The sequence below is a fragment of the Crotalus tigris genome, unplaced genomic scaffold (genome assembly GCF_016545835.1).
Source record: "Crotalus tigris isolate CLP2741 ecotype Arizona unplaced genomic scaffold, ASM1654583v1 scf7180000021163.878790, whole genome shotgun sequence".
Taxonomy (NCBI): Eukaryota; Metazoa; Chordata; class Lepidosauria; order Squamata; family Viperidae; genus Crotalus; species Crotalus tigris.
Window position 1 is genome coordinate 583,973 of NW_024098375.1, and position 25,678 is coordinate 609,650.

General features: G+C 36.7%; 1 protein-coding gene across 1 annotated transcript in view; it reads left to right on the plus strand.

Moving 5' to 3' along the window:
- COL11A1 (collagen type XI alpha 1 chain) overlaps positions 1 to 25,678 on the plus strand; it is a 263,838-nt gene that overhangs the window by 156,917 nt on the left and 81,243 nt on the right. The window contains exons 36-41 of the mRNA XM_039369563.1: positions 5,334 to 5,387; positions 9,007 to 9,060; positions 13,424 to 13,477; positions 18,387 to 18,494; positions 19,638 to 19,727; positions 20,213 to 20,266. Coding sequence (XP_039225497.1) covers positions 5,334 to 5,387; positions 9,007 to 9,060; positions 13,424 to 13,477; positions 18,387 to 18,494; positions 19,638 to 19,727; positions 20,213 to 20,266 — 414 coding nt within the window. The remainder of the gene's footprint in view (positions 1 to 5,333; positions 5,388 to 9,006; positions 9,061 to 13,423; positions 13,478 to 18,386; positions 18,495 to 19,637; positions 19,728 to 20,212; positions 20,267 to 25,678) is intronic.

A 25,678-nucleotide genomic window follows, 5' to 3' on the forward strand; every position in this document is an offset into this window, starting at 1 on the left:
GGAGCGTTCAACAATTTTATAGATTTTTGCCATTGTACACACATATGTCTTGCTCATTCACCCAGTAGACCCAGTGGTGATAGTAGAAACCATTAGTAGCAGATTCTCTGCAATAATTGTAAGAGTCTGCCATCAGTGATTTCTATCTTTGCTAAGAAGGCAAGGCTGACCATAAAAATATTTACTTCTTTGTTTGGCTTGTCCCCTCCATGTCTTTATAGTATTGTTGATGGGTTGGATTTAGATTGATAATTCACTTATCCATTGAGACCCAGAAGACATTAGATGTGATTTTCAGAAGCTTAAAACTATTTGCAGAATCTCCCCTTGTTACTAGTTTCCCTAGCAGCCAAGTACAGTTTGGGGAGTAAGAAGATTCATGAACCATCCCATCCCATCATCATGTCAATATACTATAACTTGGTTGTAGGAATTCAGAGTCTTGGTAAATCCGGCATCCCATGTCCTCAAAAGAACTAGCCTGCCTAAAGAAATTTCTCCAATAAGTTTGCAGAAGGGGTCATTCTTCATTCTGCATCCATAGCCAATACTCCCACATATTTTGTCAACATAAAGATTATATTTAAAGAGTGGTTAACAATTTCATTCATTCTGAATACTATTACTATTAGAGATCACTTCCTTCTTCCTTCCATTTCTAAACTTTTTAAATGGCTTCCTCTTTTTTTTTTTTACTAAGTTAAATTTTAGGGGATCCTAAAAACTAATTTGAATAAATATTTAGTTGCCTTTAACATATACTACAGAATATCTGAACGCAGAGTTATGTTCTGTCATTTATTCATTGCTCCTTCAGCCTTAATGAAATTTAGTAATAATATTTTTCATGTCAAGTTGGACTTATCTAATAGAATATATTTGGATGGCCTGGTAATTTAGTCTGAAATATTATACTTGACCTGCTTCACTAAAACAATCAGCATGCTAAAATAAAAAAAAATGTTCCTTTGAACTGCTGTATTGGATTTTCTAGGGGACAGTAGCACTTCCGTACAGGTGGACCTTCTCCTTAAGCTGAAATTTAGTGTTTCTTAATACAGCCCCTCCCCCCCCCAATGTTGAGCAGATGCAGCATTGGACAGTGGGATTTTCTAACGTTTATTCCCACTTTATCTTTGATTCTGCAGTTTGGACAAAAACTATCATCCCAAATTACTAGAAAGGGGGACTGTTCAAATGCTCAACAAGACTTGTTCTTTTCTCATATGTTTGCTTCCCAGGCCTTCCTCTACCATCCATATCCCACTCACCTCATTGTTGCTCAGATTGATGCTTCTAAAATTTCTCAGGGTCAATCTTCCCGGTGAGTGAGGATTTTGTAAAATGACTTCTGCCTCACACCTTTTATTCTGGACAGCAGAAACAAACTACGATGTTTTTACCAAAAAAAAAAAAAAAAAAGTGATCAAAGATGCTTTTCAGCACTGGTGCCATCTCTTGCAAGAAACTTCATACCTTGAATGAGTTCCAAGAAATCAGGAAATCTACAGAAGTCTCAGAAACTCATTCAGTACAGAATGAATACCAAATCAGATTTTAATATTAATGTATATGCTTGGCTTGTAGAATAAGCTAAGTATAGTGGAATGTATGTTTTTTCATGAAAGCCTGACAATTGCTGCCCATCTGTATCCTACAACCTGAAACTTTTCCCAAGAGCATTCAATGTCACAGTTTCACTCTGTCAGATTCCACAAGCTAGAAGGTTTACATTCTACTATACTTAGCAAATTTGCACACAAGAGGAAGGCCTGTTGTGTATGGGCTCAGAAAGGTGACTTCAAGGGGATCTTTATTCATTCTCTTTTGAGTGGGTGGAATGCACTATATGGCCAGTAGTAGTTTTAGAATTTTGCTACTGCAATAACCCCACTTGATGTATGGAAGTATTTAAGACTACTTTCCTTCTGTGCTGGGTCCTGGATGGCGTCATTTCTGAGAAAGCATCAAGGTCTATGTACCTTTCTTTTATGCCTGCCACTATGTTAAGCTTGTATGCAATAACCAAACAGACTTTTTAAGGTTTTATTACACCAGTCAAAGGTCTGGGACTCTGTATGTTGTCATCAATTTTTCTCTAAGATAACTTTTGAGGCCTCCCCTCTGCTTCAGAGACAGCTTCTTTGTTTGTCTACCATGTTCTCCAGAGCCATGCCTAATCATCTCATTTCAGACAGAAACACACACTTCATGATCTATTTTGAAGCACTTTTTTTTTCAACTGTTAGATATTAAATTCCATTTTCCACAGGCAGATTGCTTGCAGTCTTAATGGAGACAGAGAGGACAAATGCTGCCTTCATTTTTAAGTAAACAATCAATGCAATCACTTGCCTCAACCATTTATTTAAAAAAGTAATCTAATTTTAATAATTGTTTAATTTCCTGCTTTTCTTTTGTTTCTACCAGATAAAATTGGACTTTCTCATACAGTACATGCTTGATATTTGATATTTGTGGTCGTTGGACACAAATTAACCTAAATACATATGGTGAAGTGGTGCATTTCTTCAGTATTTACAATATAGACTTACTTATCAGAGATCTCTGTCTTTGAATGCCTGCTTAGATCTGTTTATAACTCTTGAAATTGCCAAGAATAACTTAACACTTTAAAGAATGTCTTTTGTCCAATTTATCATTTGAAAATAAGAGTTGACTACCTAAGAGAAATATAAAAATAAGTTCAGTGCAATTAAAAGTAATTGATTAAAAATGTAAATAAAATAAAATGTAAGAATGAATGGATGGATGGATGAATGTAAAAGTGAGTGACCAATATGAGAGAATGTGTTGAAATAGTCTTGTAGAGAAATGAATGAGATTGAATTGCAAAAGATGTATATGAAAGAAGTGTGGATATGTTGAGGGGAAGGAAATGATTGGAATGAGCTGAGGGGATAAAGTAAGCGAACAAAAATATAGCCTTCTCCAGGTAGATAGATGTTTGCACAATTTGTCCAATGTAAACAAGGGGGAAGAAGGGAAGTACACATATGGGCTCAGGCTGTACATCACTGAAATGTGTTCACTCAGGTTTATAAGTCTCTCCAAACAAATATGAGGGCAGCAATTCATAATTCCAACTTTTGTTTACTGCTTTGATAATACCTCAACATTTAAATAAAGTATCCTCTCTAAACCCACACATAAATAATAATATATAGTGATCTTTTTCATGTAGTCAAGTGAATACATGCTATGAACAGAAAGTTTTGTCAATGAAAACAACTCCATTAAAAAATAGATTTTTGAAGCATTTACTCTATTTTACCCAGTATTTCTTGTAAAGGAAAACCAAAAGAGGACAATAAATAAATTGTAATATTTGTCTGTGGTTTTGTTTCAAAACAGTATCAGATTTACCCAGAGTTCAATTTTCTTTTCAGTTTAGGATAAGCACGTACTTTTTACAATGTTATAATATCTCCTAGATGAAACCCAAAATTTAAGTATGCTTGTGTGCAGAAATATTACTTTACTTTTGATATAGCAAAGAAACAAGTACACATTTAAGAAGAAGACTATTCAGAACAAATTGAAATGAAAAATCTAGTTTATCAAAGTTCTTTTTTTATTACAAGAACCATCAGTAACACAATACCTTCCCAATATATTGAATTTCAGCTTCCATAGGACTCAAGCAATATGGCCAAAATTATGGAAGCTGAAGTCAAACCCATTAGAATAGTGTTTCTCAACCTTGGTTGAGAAACACTGCATTTAGAAAGATATCAAGTTGAGTATGTCTTACCTATTGAATCATGTTTTTGCTTTAAGATAATTCCTCAAAGAAGAAACCTGGGCAGATATGAACAAAGAGAATACATGTTATGCCAAAACATTGAAATTGGAGAGAGAGGGAAAGATAGATAATTGAAATTTGAAATAATGTCTTTTCATAAATTGGTTTCTCTTTCTCTAACATTTTTTCCCTTAAAAATTAGTTCTGTTAAATTTTTGTAATATTGCACATTTGTATACAGTCCTCAGTAAAATTATCAATATGGACAAAGAGGTAACAAAATGAGGAGTTATTGTATTTTGGTTATATGTTAATTCATAAAATGGGAATTTGATTCTTCTTAAAATGAGCAAATAATTAAATGCAATAGGTTGGGATGTAAGAGAATAATATTCAATTTTTTATTCAATGTGTAATAACAAACCAATGTTATTTATGGAGTTAGCTATCATTTTAAAATAGAGGCCACATTTATTCATAATCTCTGAGTAAAAAACAAAGAAAAGAAGATGAAAACCTCAGATGTTATTTCTTTTAAGTTTTTTTTTTAACTTCAGGCAAGCATTCTTCTTCTTTTGTAAGCAATTTTTAGCACCTTAATTTGTTTTCAGCAATAATCCTATCAATTGAGTAAAACTATCGTAGATCACAGAATAAAACCTAAACTGAGCAAACAATTGTCTCAACTTAAACTATAAATAAACAGATTCGCATATTAGCATATGTATATCTAAATAATTCTTTCCTAATAATCCCACACACATTTCTTGTGGTGCAAGAAGCAGCTGTAATTCAGCTCTTGCTGTGTACTACTGTAAATCCAGTCTACAGTGAAGATTCCTGTTCTTTCCATAGATGACAGATTCAAGGAAGCAAATCAAGGTTCTTCCCCCCCCCCAATTTTCTCTTTAATATGCATTACCAAACATCTGTAATTAATAGGGGAAGAACTGAAAATTTTACCATAAGGCTGCAGTGATATTCGGTTATCTGGGAATAAGCTTTATTTTGGTCACCAGATTTTTTTTTTTCTGAGAAAACACGAGTTTGCCCCACAAAGCTAAGTTGGGGTACCTTATTTATTTACCAGATATTAATTTCCTTGTTTGATGTTTACTTGGGTAGCTGACATTACATTAAAATCAAATTGTCAGTGTCAGCAGCCCCCAACATTTTGGGCACCAGGGACTGGTTCCGTGGAGAGAAGTTTTTCCGCAAACTGGGGGGCGCATGGTTTTGCATGCTGCCTGCATCCTGTGGATGGGTCTTTGCTTTTTTGCATAGTCTGGTTTCTGGCATGCTGTGGACCCCTGGTCCATATTAAAACTTGCTAAATGATCTTGAATTTTGGTCCGTATATTTATACTAGGGAAGGGAATGTTTTCTGCAGGCAGGGTACTTATTTATCAGCTCTATTGTGGTGCTACAAATGGGCAGACAGTCACTTAATTTTCTGTTACTGAACCACAAAGCTTTGCTTGACATTCTTGTACTGTTCTCTGTGCTAAATGTGATGATGCTTCTACTAATATGCCGCCAATGGTATGATTTGTTTCTTTGATTTTAGGGACCACAAGGGCCCCAAGGACCTGTTGGATTTCCAGGACCCAAGGGACCTCCTGTAAGTATTTGTCTTAAAATAAACATAGGATGGAAAACACTGAAGTAGATAGTGATTATTAAGCATTTTTATCAATGTATTATATATACCCGTATTTCCCTGAAAATAAGACTGAGTCTTTTTATTTTTTGCCTCCAAAAGAGGCACCGGGTCTTATTTTCAGGGGGGTGTTTTTTTTACTCACCTCCTGCATTGACAGCCCTGCCCAGCCAGGCCACTTTTTCTGCAGCCGAAGGAGAAGGTTCATTCTGCAGCTGCATTCTGGCCTACATTTCTCAGTCAGGCCTTTCCGGAAGGCCTCTGCAGCCGAATACCGAGCTGTGGATTCAATCCATAGCTTGGTTCTCGGCTGTAGTGGCCTTTCCAGAAATGCAAGCCTGACTGAGAAATGCAAGCCTGGCTGCAGAACACGCCTCAGAAGAGGGCCGGCGAGGAGAGGCCTGGCTGCAAGGTAAGTGGGTGCAGGGCACACGGGGCAGATCCACATCCCTATCCCCGCCCTAGCTTGATTTTTAAGTCTGTGCCTCACCTTACAACTAGGGCTTAATTTCAGGATAGGCCTTACTTTCAGGGAAATGGTATTGTAAGAATATTCTAACCTACTGTGAAGATAACAGAAATAGATTTCAGATCTAATTCTCTTCACCGTGTTGCCTGTTTTTACGTGTGCTCCATTCTATAATTGTTAACATAGTTTTTCTGCATATATTTTTGTTTTCAAGTCTCAAGTCTCTGGTTTGAATACCTGCTCATACAGACAGAGACCTGTTTCAGAAGGAAAACTATCTTAACACCCACTCAAGCACTTTAGATATATTATATATGTTGATATTTCTTTAGAGGCATCATTTGTGAAACCTCTATGTAAAGACTATCCTACCCTGTTGTTCTTCTACAACACTTTATTAATCTAAGTAGAATTCCATGTGATACACCAGATCTTCTAAAGACTTCTCATTGTGTGAATTCATCCAAGTTTTTAATCCAGCTTTATTTTGTCTCAAATATTGAAGATTAGTAAGTAGAATCATTCCCTCTAAAAGCAGAGCTGCTTGATATTTATGATGATTTATGATGTATCTAGTCCTTCCTTCTGTCCCAGATTCAGCTAAGAAAAGTTGGATGAGTAGCTAAATATGAGCTGGTTTTTTTAATGTCAGCAAAACTAGCAAAAGCAGTGGAGTAACAGCCCAAGGCCAACACATGTTCTCAAATGGAGACCTGAATTTAAACATCAAAAAAAAAATCACCTCAGAGCAGTTCTCTGTTTAGCAAAGGAAATACCTAAAACAGAGCTGGTTCTGTAGGACAATGTCCTTACAAAATGTGCTTGCTGTAAACTGATAACAAAATAGAAAATGCCTAAAACGAAGCCACAAAAGCTCTGCAGATAAACATTAAAAGTAGGCAGGCTGCAATTATTTTACTATCTGCTCAAAAAAACATGTGTTTTTGAATAGATTAAAAACATAATGGGTGAATGGCTCAATGAATGTTATGTTAAAATGTATGTTGTTATCTTGAGTTTTACTTCTGTGGCTGAAGTCCTTTTCTGTTTTTTTATGTCATAAACCTTCCACAATGCCACTGCAAGTCTTTAAAGATGCAGTGTTTGTGTGGTAAAGAAAGAAAATTTGAAAAGCATGATTATTGGGAAATATCTATAAGGTCTTTGCAAATCCTTCAAAAGGGATGCTGTGGAACTTGCAACACATACAAAGCACTGTTGTTGTTTTTTTTTTAATTATTACAGCAGCTATGCCTTTCCCAGATTCTGACTATTCTTTAAAAGGCTGTTCCGAAGAATTTCCAAATGCGTGCATGCATGCACACATACTTCCCATTTTTTTCCATTTGATTCACCAATGTGTGTTACGTAGCTTTCTCAGCAGAGGAGTCCAAACACCACTAGAGGTCACTCTCCATCTCCGTTACATTAATCCCAACCCAAAATGGGAAAGTATGTGATCTGTTATTGGCATGCTATCATCAAAAATGAGTGCGCTACTCATACTAGCTGCCTTATTGACTTTAAAATGCTATTTTCATAAATGGAACCAAAGCATTCACTGCCGTGGACTAATGCACAAGCTTGAAGAATGCTTGGGCTTCCATTTAGCTTGGTGGAATTGATCAGTCCCCTTGAATCAGAGGGAAGCATTGCTGGCTTTTCTGTAATGCATCTCTTAGGAAAGAAGAGACCCTTTTTCAATTCTAGTTGTAGATCAGGTTTGCACTGATATATAGAATAAGCGAGCAGCCAGGATGAAATTGTATTGTAACGTTCCAGCATCTCCAAAGAACAAATCCATTCCTAGTACATTGTGCCAAAAAATTGCCAAGATATTTTGCATTCAGCATTTAAAATCAAACGGATGCTCCCGCCACTCACCAGAAATGAAAATGCGACATTACATGACCCAACATTTTGCAGTCTATTCATGACACCCTGCATCAGTTACCTGACATGGCAATGACATTTTGCTAAGTGATACAGGTAGTTAGGCTCCGCTTCCCTTTTTGTACTTTCATTTAATAGAGAGAATAATTAACAGAATTTTCCACTTTCACTTTAGGGATCTGTGGGGCTATCATTTCATGACAGAATAAAAGTTACAGTTTCAAGCGCACAGTTGCTTCCCTAGACGGAGAATCACAATTTGTTTCGGCAAGATGGCTGGCATGAAAAAGTGTTTAACACAAATTAACTCTTTGAGTCATATTTCCAAAAGCAACTTTTTCTTGCACAATATAAACACAGACATCTTTATTTTCACACGAGTATGTGAAAATTACATGTATTTTATGTGCAAGCCCTTACTGATTGTTTCCTTTGTATTTCTTTTGTATGTACATTGTTTGATATACATCACTCATTTAGCAAATCCCATAGCTTTATTAAAGAAGGAAAAACAGATTACATCAAGCTTAGGGATAAGTGAAAACAAAAAATGTTGGTGTTCTTCAGACTCTTTGTCATCTTTGCAGAGATTGTTATGAAATTTGGAGTCATGAATTCATAATGAAGAAATAAAGCAAAGGGGAAAAATCACTTTGATATGAAAGTAAGAGAGCACTGTTAAGTTCTCTCCCTTTATCCTAATGTAAAGTCAAAGAGTAGCACTGCAGAGCTTAATCTCCTTTGCATAGGAATGAAATGAGAAAGATTTATGGCACCTCTATAACTTTAGTGTTATGTATAAAAATAAATGCACAATATATTGGAATACAATATAGTTGTCTACAGCAGGCAGCCAAAATACTGGCATTTAGATGCCCCAAGAAATTGATTCCTAGAATCCGAGAAAGCCCTTCCCCAAACCTTCCAGCATTTTGATCTCTGTCTGTTCAAGCTGCAAGAAAAGTTATTTTTCTCTAGCTGTTACTCTTCAAAGATAAGGGGAGTGTGATTTCCAGTTCTTACTTCTCATTATCAGAAAATCAGCCAAGGTCGTGCCCAAATCAACAAAGTATAGCCACTGTCTCAGTAAGAGGACAGTAAGTTTGAAAAACCAGTCTGAAACACAGATGTGTCACTAAGGTGACTAACTAAAAGTGATCCTTTTTCCTTTTTTTTTTTTTTGAAGTGATATTTCATTTATTTTGTTTCCTCCTGCAGGGACCACCTGGGAAAGATGGTTTGCCTGGGCACCCGGGACAACGGGGTGAAACTGTAAGCATGTTATTTATACTGTATAATGTAGCCCACTCCTCACCCCACTTACCGTATTGTGTGTCTGTTAAATGGGGGAATAATCCATATTGGTCTGTGAATTAGTCAGTTATGCAAAGGTATTGTTGTAAATCCAAAACACAATTAATGGTATTTTGAAAACGAGCAAAAACTGCTTTCAGTTTCAGTGATCCTGATGTACTACCAAAATGTATTTTTGATGCTAGTTATGCTGTATGTTACAAATTTTGTTTTAATTAGTCTTGATTTTGTTATGATTATTACTGCTGAACTCAGTGGAAAATGACAGATGCATATTTTATTTGTATATGACTATTTGTATATTCCTAAATGGATGAATGGATAGATAATATTCCAAGGGAGTACAATCCACATGTTAACAACATTTATAAAAAGCATTTTAAAACTTCAAAATCACCCTCCTTCAAAAGTACAAAACAATTACCATCATACACAAGAATGCAATTTCAGAAAACTAAGTTTCATAGCTCAAAAGTACAGTGTGGCCCCTAGTGTTATAATTACTTTCCATATACTACTTAAACTCTCATGTCTGTGACCTTCAGTTGAGTGAATCAGTGAAACAGTGAATCATAAGCAACAGTTTTTGAATCAATGTACTTCAAATGGTCTAACTTATAGAATACATCCAAAATCTGGGACCTATGACTTCCATGGGATTGAAATTTGGGGAAGTTGTGGCATTCAGCTGTAGTTATGAAATCATCATCTCCAATGCTCCCTGTCAGCTTCCTATAAGGAAAGTCAGTGGGGAAGCCAGTGGGAAATCAGAAGCTGCTCCCAATCCCACTGTTTTTTGCCCAACCTTGATTATTCTGTTTCTCTGTTTAACTAAGGAAATACCTCTGAAACAAAGTCATGAGTTGTCTCACTGAATTGTAGATGTGTAACAAAGGAAAATAATAATACAAACTATAATTAATTTAAATCTGAATTAAATTAAAACAAATGTAGGCTTTGGAAAGTGGAACTTGGCACCCCATTCAAAGGTCCAGTGTGATCCTGTATTTGAAACAAATGCTTACCCCTAATCCCAGCCTGAATGTACCTGGAGAGTAGAGGATTATAAAAGGCAGAATCAGATGTTCCTAAGACTCTAAAAATGCAGTAACCTTTATAAATACAAGAAATTCCCATTTATGTCTATCCCATAGCCATCCAAGGGCATAAAGAGGAGCAAAAGAGGACATCAGAAGATGTCACCATACAAATGTGGTGACTTATGTAGTTGCATAGGAATGCACGTACATAATATGATAAACCATTTGTGTAATAATATCTTTGTGTATGTATTTGTATAAATACTGCTGGTCAGTTTCAAACTATCTTGCTGCTATAGATTGCTCTCCTTGAAATAAGAAGGGAAAATTCATTTGTCACCACATCACATCTTCTTCCATTCTGACATGGCATTTGATGTTTGACAACTGACATGATAGAACACCATGAAACTGAAATAAATGTCTGTCATTACTAGTGAAAAAAATTAACATGTCAAACAAAATACACTTATTTCCTTCTTTACCTATTTTTCTTTCACTTTTCCTGTAGTAGTCCTCTCTGTTCACTTTCCACTACAAAGGTAGTGATATTTAGGGATGTACTGTATGTACTAATGTGCTTAATGCCATTCCAATAGAAACAGCACCTTATCTCTGCCATTTTGCATCTTTCTACTAACAGTGGAGGTTTCTCACAACGTTGCCTACTGTCAAATTCCTTTTTCCTGATCCCAAAATATAACCAAACAGGTCAATTTTGGCAGCTGCAGTGTGCTGCAACTGCCAAAAATAAACACAATCCTAGGCTGCATTAACAGAGGGACAGAATCAAAATCACATGAGTTGTTAATACCACTTTATAATGCCTTGGTAAGACCACACTTGGAATATTGTATCCAGTTTTGGTCAACACAATATAAAAAAAAATGTTGTGACTTTAGAAAGAGTGCAGAGAAGAGCAACAAAGAGTGGAGGCTAAAACATGAGGAATGGTTGCAGGAATTGGGTATGTCTATTTTAATGAAGAGAAGAACTAGGGGTGAAACCATGATAGCAGTGTTCCAATATCTAAGGGATTGCCACAAAGAAAAGGTGGTCAACCTACGGTATTTTCCAAAGCACCTGAAGGCAGGACAAGAAGCAATAGATGGAAACTAATCAAGGAGAGAAACTATCTAGAACTAAGGAGACATTTCCTGACAGTTAGAACAATTAATCAGTGGAAAAACCTGCATCCAGAAATGGTGAATGCTCCAACACTGGAGGTTTTTAAGAAGAAATTGGACAACCATTTGTCTGAAATGGTATAGGGTTTCCTGCCTGAGCAGGGGGTTGGACTAGAAGACCTCCCTGGTCCCTTCCAATTCTGTTTTCTGTTAATGGAAACTTTATGCAGATGCAGAAGAAAATGCAAACAAATTACTGGTTCATGGAATTCATAATGTGGGGTGAATAGTTCAATTATTTACAAATCCACATATAAGACAATGATCAAGACAGTGGATTTGTCATTTAGAAGAAAATGCTTTAGAAAAACTTTTTATACCCACCTCCCCTTTTCTAAAAAAAAAATCCCCCAAACATTTATCATTCTTTGGCATTGTTGATCTCTTTCTTTAAATGGTTGATTTACCACAGTGCTGTAAGAAAACATCCATCTTTCTGTGACACCTCCAGTAGTATTTACATCAAGTAGCACAGAATTATAGCTCCTCCTGGATTTTGCTTGAAGCAACCGTTCAAGGCAAATTTGGAGCACCCTAAATTGCTAAAAGATTTAAGCATTCTGAGAGATAATGGAAGAAGTTTGAATGCAAATGTGTGAAATTTTCTTAAAGGAAATTTCACGCACCCCTATCTATTCATACAGAAAATATTTACCATGGTTCCTAGTTTGTTTTATAAACAGCAACCTTATTGGATAAATACATACACACCTCTCTTCCTTGATTTTCACATTTATCTCTTTAAAAAAACAAATGAAAGTTTCAAGTAAGAATATACACATGTTCAGAAATCTACTTTCTTTGTTACACATTTTGGCAAGACAGTTTTCATTCTTTCCCTTCACCACCCATTTCCCCCATGGATTTATTTATTTTGTGCACTCTAAATACATATTTATAAAATTGGATGGGATGAAATGAGATTTTCATTTTGTTATTTTAAAATGCTTATTATGGAAAAATCTGGTGTGGTTGAAGGAGAACTAGACTTTGAAAAGTCTCTGTTCTGGGATTTCCTGGAACCATATGACTGATTGATTGCCATTTAAAAAGTAAATGTGTAGATTTTTTTGAATAATTATTTTACAGTACTAATTCCATATCTTTACTATAAGTCCATGTTTCTTCTCACACAGGACCTGAAAATAACTTAAACTGATGCATTTGTAGAATATTTACTTATGAAATCAAATAAAAATTAAACTCATTAGAAAAATAAACTATTTTTTCATGAAAATAGTTTTAACAAATATAAACTAATCATGAGAAGAATAACATTGTTTTAAACATTTGCAAGTATCTTCAATACTTGGCAAATAATTTTGATTTTGTGGACTTCTGAGAAGGGTCTTAGAGGACCCCCAGGGGTATTCGGATTATACTTTAAGAAACACGGTTTTAAAGTAATCAGTTGCCTTTCATGGGGTGAATTTAAGTATCTAAATATTCAGGCATTCACAGAGTAGAGCAGAGCTGTACAGATGTTGTATGAAATAAATAGTTTCTTCCCCCAGTGTCAAGTGATACATCTTACAGAGAGGGGGACTATACACATGGAAGCCCCTGTGTGCAAATTGGTACTTGTTTTATGGGTGTAAAAGCCTCACCCCTTGCAGGAGTACATACAGAAGCTAGTTCTTTCAGACATTTATGCTGTGTGCACAAGTGTCCCCTGGGGAAGAATAAATGACTGTTGCTTTACTACAGTACTTTTTTAAACATTTAAATATTCAGTATAGCTGTGTCAGCCTGATGGCTTTTGAACACATGTATCTGAGTTGAATTGAAGGATTGTCATTTATGCATCTACAGTAATTGCTTTCTCACAAAGTACCCGGTCTGTGAAAACTATCTGCTCTTTTGAACCACACCACTGGAGAAGCTGCGCTCAGAATGATTGGAAATGATAGCTCTTTGAAAGAGTCTTCAATATTTTACATTTAAAGATGCACAGCAATAATTGAATTGAAATAGCAGTCTTTATTCTCAGAAAATACAAATCCTCGGAGACACCCCTTATTTCCCATCACCTCTTTAACAATGATTTGAAATGTTCCCAAGTATGCCTTAACAGTTGTATGTTTTGTTTTGTAGGGTTTTCAAGGGAAAACAGGCCCACCTGGTCCTGGCGGTGTTGTTGGACCACAGGTACAATGTTGTTGTGTAAACTTGATGATTGGTTGAATTTGTAACCCACTTTCTCTCAGAAAGCTCAAAGTGGTGTACAGTGAAATCTCCCGGTAGTAAACACCTGCAATAAGTTACTCTGAGAAAAAAATATTGACTGAAGTTACTAAGTGAACTTAGGGCCGAGTGAGAATTTGAATCTAGGTTTCCCTAGCCCACGGGTCCCCAAACTCTGTAGTTTGTTGATTCCCTTCATGAAGTTTCAGATTGTTCATCAATCTCCAGATTTACTATATGAAAATAAGTGAATAAATACTATAATAATAGTATGAATAATAATAGCAACAATAATGGAAAGTCCCATTGTCTCTTAGGAGCCAGTATTGACTACTTTGGAGAACTCTGCCTTAGCCCATTCCTTAATTATTCTGCTACATTTCGTTTATAAGTTTTAGAGGGAATGTTGGTTTGTCCATTTTTCTTACCCAATGGGTGGCTTAACAGTATGATCACATTACCCTATAAAGGTTCTCACAGTATTGCATCAATTTGCCAGTTGTGTGAAACCAGTTGGTGACATGTTTTCTGGAATGATCATATTTGCTTGTTTGTCCTATTGCCATAGAGAAGATCTATCTTTAGCCATGGAATTCTCAAGTCTATTCTGTAAAGTATTTCTAAAATGAAACTGCTATAGGTCGTTTTCAAGTTCTGACAGTAATTGAGATCAGGCAGAACTGCAAAGACCACCCATAACCACCATTTGTTCAGCACTGCAGTAACTTGGAACCATTGCCAAATGAATTGTCATAAATTGAGGACTACCAGTTTGGGTTTTATTGAAAACAAATGTCAAGTGAAGGTTGAGGTTTTCATGAGGAAAAGCCAAAGGAATGTCAAACAAAGGCTTAGAAAGTTTGATGAAATTATCTATCTATTTATTTGAGAGGATTTTGTGCGTTCTTATCATATAATCCAGGGAAAACATCTGGGAATTATTATTGGAATGAGCTCTGCTGTTTGTCCAAAATATGGCAACTAGAATTATAATTAGCTTTAAAAGAAAAAAAGTGTTTAATTCCACCATCATGAAACTCTATATTCATTTTCAGGTATACCTCAAGGGCAGTTTATGATCATCACAATCTGTAAACAGATTGCCACTATCAAAATCTCTAAAATACAATATGAATTTGCCAGATCTGAAAGAATACTTGGAGGGGCTTCCCTCTAATTCTCATCCTTTTGGAAATTCAGCTGATATTCTGATCAGATTAGATCTTTTCAATAGCTACTCTGATTTTGTGGGATTTCATGATTCCAGCCAGATAGCAGCACCTAGTTTATGTTGATTGATCTCAGAAAGCTAAGCAGGATTGGCTTTGCCTAATAAGTGGATATGAGACCACTAGGGAATCCTAGAGCAGTATCTAGATTGAGATCTACAAAAGTATCCTGGAAGGAGGTGGTAGTAAATCTCTTCCACCAGGAATGTGTCCATGAAATTCCTGACTTTCAAAAGAGACTTTACTTTCTGTTTCCTTCTATGAAGACCATCTAGCACCAACTTGTTAAGGTGTGAAGTGAAGCCCTAGCTTTCCCTGATTTTCTTTAGTTCTCTATATGGTTCTCAGCATTCTGACTTGACAAAACATTTAAAAGATATAACATGTATTTTGTTTAAATGATAATTAAATGATTATCGCCCATCCTTTAATCCTATGGTTGGCTGTGTTGAGTTCCTTGAAATTAAAAAAATAATAAAGCAGGTTGTGCGGTACATTTAAGAGTGCTTTGCAAAGCATGTTAGCTTTAGCAAAACACCTCTCCTTGTTTGACCTACACCGTATCCTGCTTTTTCATTTAGCAGTTCAAAGCGGCATATGGAATGCTTCCTCCTCCTAATTTTCGCCACAAAATAACCACATAAAATAGGCTGGATTGAAAGAGAATAAGTAGATAAAATTCACCTGGCAAACTTCTGTGACTGAGGTTAGATTATAATCCGGGTCTCCTTAATGCTAGTCTAACACCTTAATGATCATGCTACGTTGGCTCTCGGTGTATTCAATTTAAATTATTAATATCATTTAATAAGTAGAGGTAGTCCTTGCTTAGCAACCATCTGTTCAGCACCATTGAAAGTTACAACACTAAAAAAAGTGCAATTGATCCTTGAAGTTGTCGTCACAGGGAAGTTGATTGTCCCCATAGTCATGTGGTTGTGATTTGTGCATTTAGCAACTGGCATGTATTTACTACAGCATCCTACAGTCATGTGATCATCATTTGTGACTTTCACAGCTGGCTATTTACAAGCAAGGTCAATAGGGAAGCCTGCAGGAAGTTGCAAGTCATGGTCACATGCCATTGCATTTAATAACACATGTGATTTGCTTAATGGCCACAGCTAAAACTGAGATTGTAAGTTGGTAAGGTCACCAACATAACATTCAGCTTAATGACCACACTGCTTAGTGATGGAGTGCTAGTCCCTATTATGATATGGTAAGTGAGGATTACTGAACTGTCCCCAAATCACTGAATATGTGCATGCATAGTGATATCCACTGGACATCCACTGTGACCACTGTGAAGCAAATCAGCTTTGTACAGCCTTAAAAAAATAAATACTTAAAATTTAATATATCAAAAGTGTTAATTCTTAAATAAATATTTAAAATTAAATATATCAAAGGTGTTAATTCTTAAATAAACACTTAAAATTAAATATATCAAAGGTGTTAATTCTTAAATAAATATTTAAAATTAAATGTATCAAAGGTGTTAATTCATTTCTGGTGTGAATTAACAGCAGAGAAGATATTTTTCCTAGAAAGCCTGTAAGATTTTACTGGAAATAAAATACTTAGGTGGGAGGATCTTGAAGTCATGGAGGGGGTTTTGAAGTCATGGAGGGGAAAATGAGTTGACCTCTGCCAATCAAACTCAGGTTAGATACATCGGAAACCGTCTTATTAAATTGGTGAGACTTAGCCATTTTTATCCACAATAATAGGAAATGTACAGTTTTACTTCATAGTAAGCCGTACACAAATATGATCTTCTTTTGCCAGAGTAAAAATTAGAATATCCAAGCATTTTTTTTAAAAAAAGCGAGCTAATGTCAGTGGAGTTTGAAATTAATAAGATCAATAAACTAATGGAAACCCCAGTAATGTCAGTGAAAGTATTCCGGAATGGGTGGGGTCTCCTCAAACTGAGCTTCTGAAAAATTAAGATTGGCAGGAGATTATTTGTATCTTGAATTTAGGGTATTGTTAAGAATTAGAAACTTAGCTATCCCAACCATTTTATCCTTTAAAATAGCCCTCCAATCTGGTGTCCTCCAACGATATTGGGGCTATAACTTCAGGAACAATCCTGGCTGGGCTCATCCAGATTTCTGGAAACTATTGTTCCAGCAAGTCTAAAAGGTTCCAGGTTAGAAACACTGCTTCAAAAGCCAGACATTTGCACTTTTTTCCCTTGCTCCACTTTAATGACAGGAACAGTTTAAATACAGGAGAAACAGTGAAACACCATATAGCTTTGGGAGTTTTTCCCCCCCAACACTTCATTGAAGTGAGACAGCAGGCATCTTACTAAGTGTAAATTTTATCTGAATCATCTTTTTGTTTTCCTTGCTTCTTTTATTGATCAAGCTTTGTTTAATTTGCAATGTGTGATCCTGCTGTGTTTGTGTTTGTAAAGATAAATGAAGTCTCAGCTCGGCTGTACACCAATATCCCCAAATAACTCTTACATTTGTTTTCCATGTCAAACTTTATTTATTTATATTTTTTGTGCTCTTAAGTATGGTGCCTACTGTCACCAGAAACAGGCTTTGAACTGAATTCCGCTATACACGTGTATGTTTACAACGAATTTGAGTGTAAACATGTATCATTGTTCATTGTTTTTTTTTAAAAATGACAACTGTATCATTATTATTCTGTGTTGATGTTTTAAGATGGCTGCTTAATGTTTAAATAACAACAATTAAAATTCTTGTGGAAAAGCAGGAGGTTCAGTTTCCTTTGAACTTTCCTTTGAATGGTTTCCCTACAAACAAACAAAAGACTGCTTAGTGTGCTTTAGAACAGGTAGTCCTCATCTCTTATTTTCTAATGCGTACCTATGAACAATGAGTTACATTTGGATTCTCTCACAATATTTAGGAAACCTACCTACAAGTAAGTGAGGGCAGTCAATCAGGTCATGAATGGTATCCATTTCTGGCTCAAAGTGTCTACATGAGCGCTTAGACTACGCTGCCTTTTTTCCCCAAGACAATTTAAACAGTGTGTCCATGCGCGTTAAGTCACTTACATCCATAATTAGATTGGGAATATAATAATCTCAAATGAACATAGCCAGTATTCTGAGTTGATGGGAATTATACTCTTACACCATCTTTTTTGTTTTGCTAAACTAACAATAATATTCTGTTAGCCAATTCTAGCAAGTTGCACTCATGTGGGTGTGCAAAAGGGCATATGTACCTTGTTATTGGGGTTTCTGGTGAATGGGAAAAGTATAGACATGAGGACTAAGGTAAGCAAGGAGACCTATCTCTCTTCAGTACTTTGCAGTTCACTAGTGTCAGCCCTTAAGAGAAGCTTTTTAAACTATAACGAGTAAGCATAAGGAAGAGGTAGAGAGAAAGCTGACTACATACGTCTCCCTTTCCTACTCTTTGTGTGCTGATCTTTTGTATATCAAGCCATTTCTTATCCTTCTGGAGGAGGGGGAAGGTAATATCTTATCCTGGTACAATTTATTGGGGGAATATTCTCCAATGATTCAACAACATTTAAACTTGGCAGTTCAACATTGCAACATGGGAGTTAATTAAATGCACTTTCTTTTAAAGTGAGGAATAGCATGTTATACTATGGAATAATTAATGCCATGCTTTGTGATTTAGGGTCCAACTGGGGAGACTGGTCCAATTGGTGAAAGAGGTCACCCTGGACCTCCAGGACCACCGGGTGAACAAGGACTTCCTGGTGCTGGAGGCAAAGAAGGCGCTAAGGTATATGTTCACTTTTCAGAAACACAGGGAAACATATACTGTGGCTTATGGAATGTGTTTACTACTTGGCCATCAAGTCATTTGTCTGGGATTTATAGCCACATCCTTCCCTTACAATTTCTGAATTGAAATAAACAGCTTTCATAATGCTTTCCAACTTGGTGATCCTACACATTCTTTTTTTCAGTAGACAATTATAACAATCATAGTGAGGCTTCGTAAACAAATTGACTTACTTTTTGCCACGAAGCGAAGTATCATGTGCTATAACATACAAACATCTCTTAATTTAACAAGGTGGAAAGTCTACATTATAAAAGTCTCAAAAATTCGAAGATAGCAAGCTTGTGAACTTTCACAGAGCAAAGTTTTTGAACAGAAAGACTAGGTAATCATTTGGCTGCCATGTAATTAATTATGCTACAGTTTTCTTTTCTCCAAAAATTTAATAGATTGAATTTTGAGGTGCTGCATTTGAAAAGACAGATTCACAATGTTTTAATATAATATAAATATAATTAATATAAACTAGAGCAGTGGTTCTCAACCTGTGGGTCGGGACCCCATTTGGGGTCAAACGACCATTTCACGGGGGTCGCCAAACAACGCAGTCTGCCATTTCCCCCCCCTTTTCCTTAGCTGTGCTACTCCCTTTTATTCTATTGGCTTTCAAAAGCCAATAGGAATTGTCCAGGCTGTCTCTGCCCTGCTGAGCCTGCCAAAAGTCCCATTCTGCAAACGGTGCTGCACCAGTTGAGTAGTCCTTGACTTACGACCGGTTGAGTAGTCCTCGACTTACAACCGGTTGGGGGTCGCGGCATTAAAAAGGTTGAGAACCACTGAACTAGAGGAAGTGTGACATGGCAGCTTCCAAGTAACTTCCATTGTGATAAAAATGAGATCAAGGTAATAAAGGAGACGTTTACTTATAAAAGACCCATTCCTGACTCAGAAGCACATTTAAAAATATCCTACATTCTGTCCTGTATTGACATAATTTTCAGCATTTACCTGTAAGTTTAAGAGAGCTGCAATTGTAATGCATTGTATGTGATGCTTCATTGATGAACTGCCCGTTTTTGTTTTGAAAACTGGGTTTTCATGGCCAACTTTCAGTAAAGATTATTTATTCTATTTTCCTAGGGTGATCCTGGTCCTCAAGGCATTTCTGGGAAAGATGGGCCTGCGGGACTGCGTGGTTTCCCAGGAGAAAGAGGCTTGCCAGGAGCTCAGGTAAAACTAGAAGGGCTGTAGTGAGTTAATCCCCAAGAGGGGAAGAAGCATCGATTCCCTGGTGATTAGATTTGGTGAAATATCTGGTTCTTAAGTGCATCGGTCATGGAAGACCCCAAACCGATCATCCATATCTTGACCACTGCTATAAAATATTATCTGTTAAACATTTGTAGACTTAATTGGCTGTTAAGGAATTGTCAGGAGTTAGGCAATATAGAACATTCATCAAGCTGAATGTGAATAAAAGAATTGGCTTAAAAGAGATGGGTTTATTATTTTATTTTATTTTATTTTTATTTATTTTATTTTATTTATCTCTCAGCCCATAATAAATTATGTGACAATAGAAGGAAGTTTTAAAATGTGTGCAGCAATGCTTTCTGGTATGTATCATCATCAACAATAGCATCACTAATAATAGCAACAACGACAACAACAACAACAACAACAACAATAATAATAATAATAATTTCCTTTGGTAGGGTGGAGCAGGTCTGAAAGGTGGTGAAGGTCCTCAAGGCCCACCTGGTCCAATTGTAAGTACGATTTGTCCAAAGCTTATGGCCTAAAGACATTTTTCATTCATATCTCTCTCTCCCCCTCTCCCCCCTTCTCTCTCTTTCTCTCTCTCCTTCTCTCTTTCTTTCTCTCTCTTTCTTCCCCCCCCCTCTCTGTGTAAGCATATGTGATCTCTTTTCATTTCTTTCATGCTGCTATGTGTGCCTGAACATGCTTGTAAAGACGATACAAATGGATAATGTGTGTCATTCATATTTGTCAATAGCAGTTTCCTAGTAATTACAGCAACTAACAAGTCCATAAAAAAAAAAGAAGAAAGTCTAAACTTAAATGTGTTGGCCTCTGTCAAACCTGTTAGCTGCAGGGGGCAAATTGCTTTTCCTTGTTTATTAGATATTTCAAGGTAGAAAAAAAAGAAAAAAAATCTTCCTCTTGTGGGAGGATATTGAAAAGCATAAGGTCTATTAAAGAGACTGATGGAGAATTCGCTCCTGCATTCTTTTGTTCCCCAAATGTGTGCATATTAGGGCCAAATTACAAATTAGGTGATTCAAGTTTCAAAAGGCATCTGCTTGAACTGTCCTTTTTTGTTCAAAAAACAAAACAAAACAAAGGAGCAACTGTAGTGTCCTGATCCAGACTTTGCTGCACACTTCCAGATTGTAGACCTGTGTCAATTCCAATCAGAAATCGTACTTTCCTCCCTCCTGTAATTTTTACCTGCAGGTGTTCTTTACTACAAACTGTCTTTTGCTAGACAAATGGCAGCTCAGAGGGGCAAGCAAAGGTTTTCTTCAGGAATCAGTGCAAAAGTCTGATAAGGAATATATTTTAGGCAAAGTATTTGCATTTGTCTTTCCTTCTTGGTGAGTCTAGGCATCTTCCTTTTATTTAAAGCAGCGTGTAAAACGTATCCTTGAATTACATGCAGAAATAAAAGAGAATACTTGTAGCTCAGGGTTGAAATGAGGGGTCCTTGGTGCTCTCTGAGCTTGCTTGTTTTCTTGCAGATGTACCATTCCCCTAACTAGGTAACATCATCGGCGCTAGTAACATCAACATCACTAGCACTGATGAAGTTATTGTACCTAGTTTGGGTAATGAAACAAGAAAACAAGCAAACTCAAGAGATTACCAGGGACCTCTCACATACAGAAAATTCTGAGAACAAATTTGTCTGGGGTGTTTCTGAGTTGAAAACGAGGTTATTTCTGTGGAACTCTGAAGGATGTAGACCACATGGCTGCTCCTGGAGAATATTCCCATCCTTGCATTGAATGCTGAAAGAATGACACGATTGCCGGTGGTGTCCCCTGACGTCCATGAGCTTTGCATCTTAGAATAGGATAGAGCTGGAAGGGACCCTGGATGTCTTCTTTGGTTTAGTTAGCATCGCAAGACTCTCTGACAAAAGTCAGATCCTCTTTCTCAGCTGCATGGCCAGGATTGGAACTCAAAGCGAATGCATTTTTTTTTTGTTTTTTTAGGCAGCAGTGTTATTATTCTCAAACATAAAATGATTTCCCAGATTAGCAGTTTCAGTCATTGAAAAGAACCTTAATAATGTGCATGAGCTGGCTCCTCCCAGCTTACAAAAAACCACAGGTAGTCCTCGGCTTACGACAGTTCATTTAATGACCGTTAGAAATTACAACGGCACTGGAAAAGCGACTTTTGACCATTTTTTCACACTTGCGATTGTGGCAGCATCCGCAGGGTCACACTCAGATACTTGGCAACTGGCTCATATTGATGACGGTTGCAGTGTCCCAAGGTCATATGATGATCGCTTTTTGTGACCTTCTGACGAGCAAAGTCAATGGGGAACCCAGATTCACTTAACAATTGGGTTACTAACTTAACAACTGTAGCAAGAAAAGTCATAAACTGGGGCAAAACTCACCTAGCCACTGTCTATCAGAAATGTTGAGCTCCATTGTGGTCGTAAGTCGAGGACTACCTGCATTGTTAAATTTTCAGGAATTTGGAAAGCTCTTGGAAAGTATTGCTGAGCCTTGCACGCTGATCAGCTGTTTGGCAGCTAGCATTTATCAGCATACCACTATTACACCCATTATTTGTCAAAACAATGGTTTTGCCTGGTACTTCCATCACTGCTGTCTGTTAAAGCAGGGGTCCCCAAGCCCCAGTCCGTGCACCAGTACCGGGCTGCGGCATGCCAGCAACCAGTCCGCACAAACAAGCAAAGCCCCATCCATGGGATGCAGGCAGCACACAAAACCACGCCCCCTCCAGTCCACAGAAAAACCTCTCTCCACAGAATCAGTCCCTGGTGCCCAAAAGGATGGGGACCTCTGTGTTATAGGATGTGTTACGAATGGAGATTACTTTTTGCTTATTCAAAACTCAGTGTTTTAACATAGCTGACTTTGGTTCCAGAAGATAGACGTTTGGCATTAAAACCACTTCATTTGTAAGTATAGTTGTAGCGGGGAGCAGCTGGCCCTAAACCAGAGGGAGTCACCTGACTCCTGAGAGCCAATAGGGAAAAAAAGAAGGGGCTTGATCAGGGAGAATGTTGGGGTCTTTTGGTGAGACAGATGGTTGGAGTCTTGGAGGTGAGCTCAAGCAAGGCTGGAAATTGAGTTGCTCGGGAATTTTGGAGTTGGGGGGTACTGCATTTTACCTCTTTTTAACTATGTGTTGGGTGTGTAGAACCTTTTCTCTTTTTTGGCACTTTTCATAACGTCGGAGTTGACCAACTGCCTTCTGACATCTGCCTCAGCTTGAGCGAGGTATAGATTCTCCAAAAGAGTTTGTTCTCCTTTTCTGTAGATAGCCAGACCCAGAGTGGGATAAGGATTTCCCCTTCAAACTTTCCTTGGGGTGAGAATGAGAAACAAATTGTAACAAAGGGATGGTGGCAGGAGAGGGACCTAGTGTTCCAGCTGCTATTCCCACATGGAAGATTATCTCAGAAAGGAAATATCTGAAGAAGAAGGGCTGAGGATTCCTTTCCTTATTACAGCATTAGAAATTCCTTGCTTTCCATCTGTCCATATTCTGTTGTGTGACAGCAGAATCATCTCATTTAACCCAGGCTGGATTATATCACTTTTAATATGCATGTGAATTAGCATAATTGCATGTCCTCTTATATATGTGATTTCATAAAGTTGTATATATATATACAGGAAAACATCCAAATATCTTTATAGATAAATATAATGGATAAGTGCATGGCTGTGCATAATTGTTCCTTAATATAGACCAGTGTTCCTTAAACATTTTGCTCTAAGGATCCCTTCTGACTTTTAAAAATATCAGAGGGTCCCAAAAATGGCTGTTGTTTACCTGGGTTATTTATTGATAGTTACTGAATTAAAAATTAAAATTGACATATTTGAAAACTATTTATTGAATCATGTAAAAATAAAGACATTAGGCCCATTAGATATTAACACAAATAAAACAATTTTTATGAAAAAAACTTTTTAACAAATAAAAATAGAATGTTAGAATAGAATAGAGCTGGAAGGGACCGTGCAGGTCTTCTAGTCCAACCCTCTGCTCAAGCAGGAGAACCTATACCATTTCAGACAAGAGATTGTATAGTCCCTTCTTAAAAACTTCAAGTGATGGAGCGCCCACGCTTTCTGAAGGCAAGCTGTTCCACTGGTTAATGGTCCTCACTGTTAGGAAGTTTCTCCAGGTTGCTTCTCTCTTTGGTCAGTTTCCAACCATTGTTTCTTGTCCTGCCCTCTGGTGCTTTGGAGAATAGTTTGACACCCTTTTCTTGGTGGCAGCCCCTCAAATACTGGAACACTGCTATCATGTCACCCCTGCTTCTTCTTTTCTTTAGACTAGCCAAACCCAAGTTGTGCAGCCGTTCTTCATATGTTTAGTTTCCAAGCCTTTGATCATTTTAGTTGATCTGAACTTTTTCCAAAGCATGACATTGTTTTAAATTTTGCAAATACCTTCAAAATGTGGCACAGAATTTTGATTTTGTAGAAGCTTGTGAGGTCCCCTTTAAGAAACATTCATATACACTTATGTTTTGGGGAGTCTATATTAGCAGACTCTCAGAACTTCATTGAAGTATGCAAAAGAAAGTTCAGAGTATAAGTCCCAAACTTTTTTTCTTCTTCTCAGGTTTAGGATATCTTCTGCAGATTTTGAAGTCTTAAACATACACACATTTTCCACCAAAAACAGAATAGCTAAAAAAAAAACCATAAAAGCTAACCTCTATGGGCTAAAGGCTGTAATTGCTATGAAATTTAATTCTCACTCTCTGGGAGTCCCAATCAAAACAAAGCAATATGAATATTTTTATATGCTTTTGAATCATGCCAAGTTAATATTTAAGATTGATCCTCATTCTTTGTTGTTGTTTTTTCTGATTCGGTCTTTCGAAGCATGCAGCCAGTTATGTCAAAGAAAACAGAAAACAAATGTTATTTATTGTAGTTGTACTTAAAGACAGTTATTGCTTTATCAAGACTACCTAAAATGAAAACCAGTATGGTATAGTAGTTAAGATATTGGACTGACATTTGGAGACCCTGGTTCATGTCTACTTTTAGCCGCATTCACTCTCTGAGCTGAACAAGCTTTTTGATGTGAAGAAAAAGAGAAAGAGATAGTGTTGCATATGCCATCTTGAGCTCCTAAACAAAAATGTGGGTCATAAATCTAACAAATAAATAAATGTAGTACTGATAAAAACCGCAAAGGAAAAAAGAAAATCTTAAAATTGGCTTATTTGCAGATGGCACTTTTTTATGGTATTTTAATTAAAAATACAAGGGTCTGCTTATCAGCTGGTAAGCTTATATGTGGTACTTACTTTGAAAAATATTACCATATATTCTCATAGGTAAACCTACCCGTGAATAAGCCAAACCCAATTTTGGGTGGGGCTGTAAAATTTTTGCCTTATTTGTAATAAGTATATTGGTAGGTAACTCCTGTGAATGCAACATGGAACACATTTCAGTAATTAAAAATGCTACAGAGAAAGCTCAGTTCCAGGTTTAAAGACAGACTCATGACATATCTTAGCAACTGCAGTGAACTTCTTCAGATGACCTTAATGCCCAAAGGAAGAATCATTCAGAAATAATTGCTTTCTGGAGTATCGTGGATTCCAGCTATATAGGGCTTTAAATGTACTTCATATTTCACCTAGAAATAGATGGGCAGCTAGAACAATGTTTTTAGCACATCTAATGGGATCTTCTTTAGTTCTTTCAGCATCCAAGCAGGTTGGAAAGTCCCATACTAACTGAAATTTCTAAAGTTGCCCCACAGGTAGTTGTTAAAGCCCAGAAATTACCAGAATGTGCACCAAAATTTTATAAAGTCTCTTTCTTCCAAAAGGGATATGTTTGGTGCTTCTAGAATTGACACAGTTTGTAATTAAAAAAATGTTCCTGGGTTTTCATATCTGATGGCAAATCAAA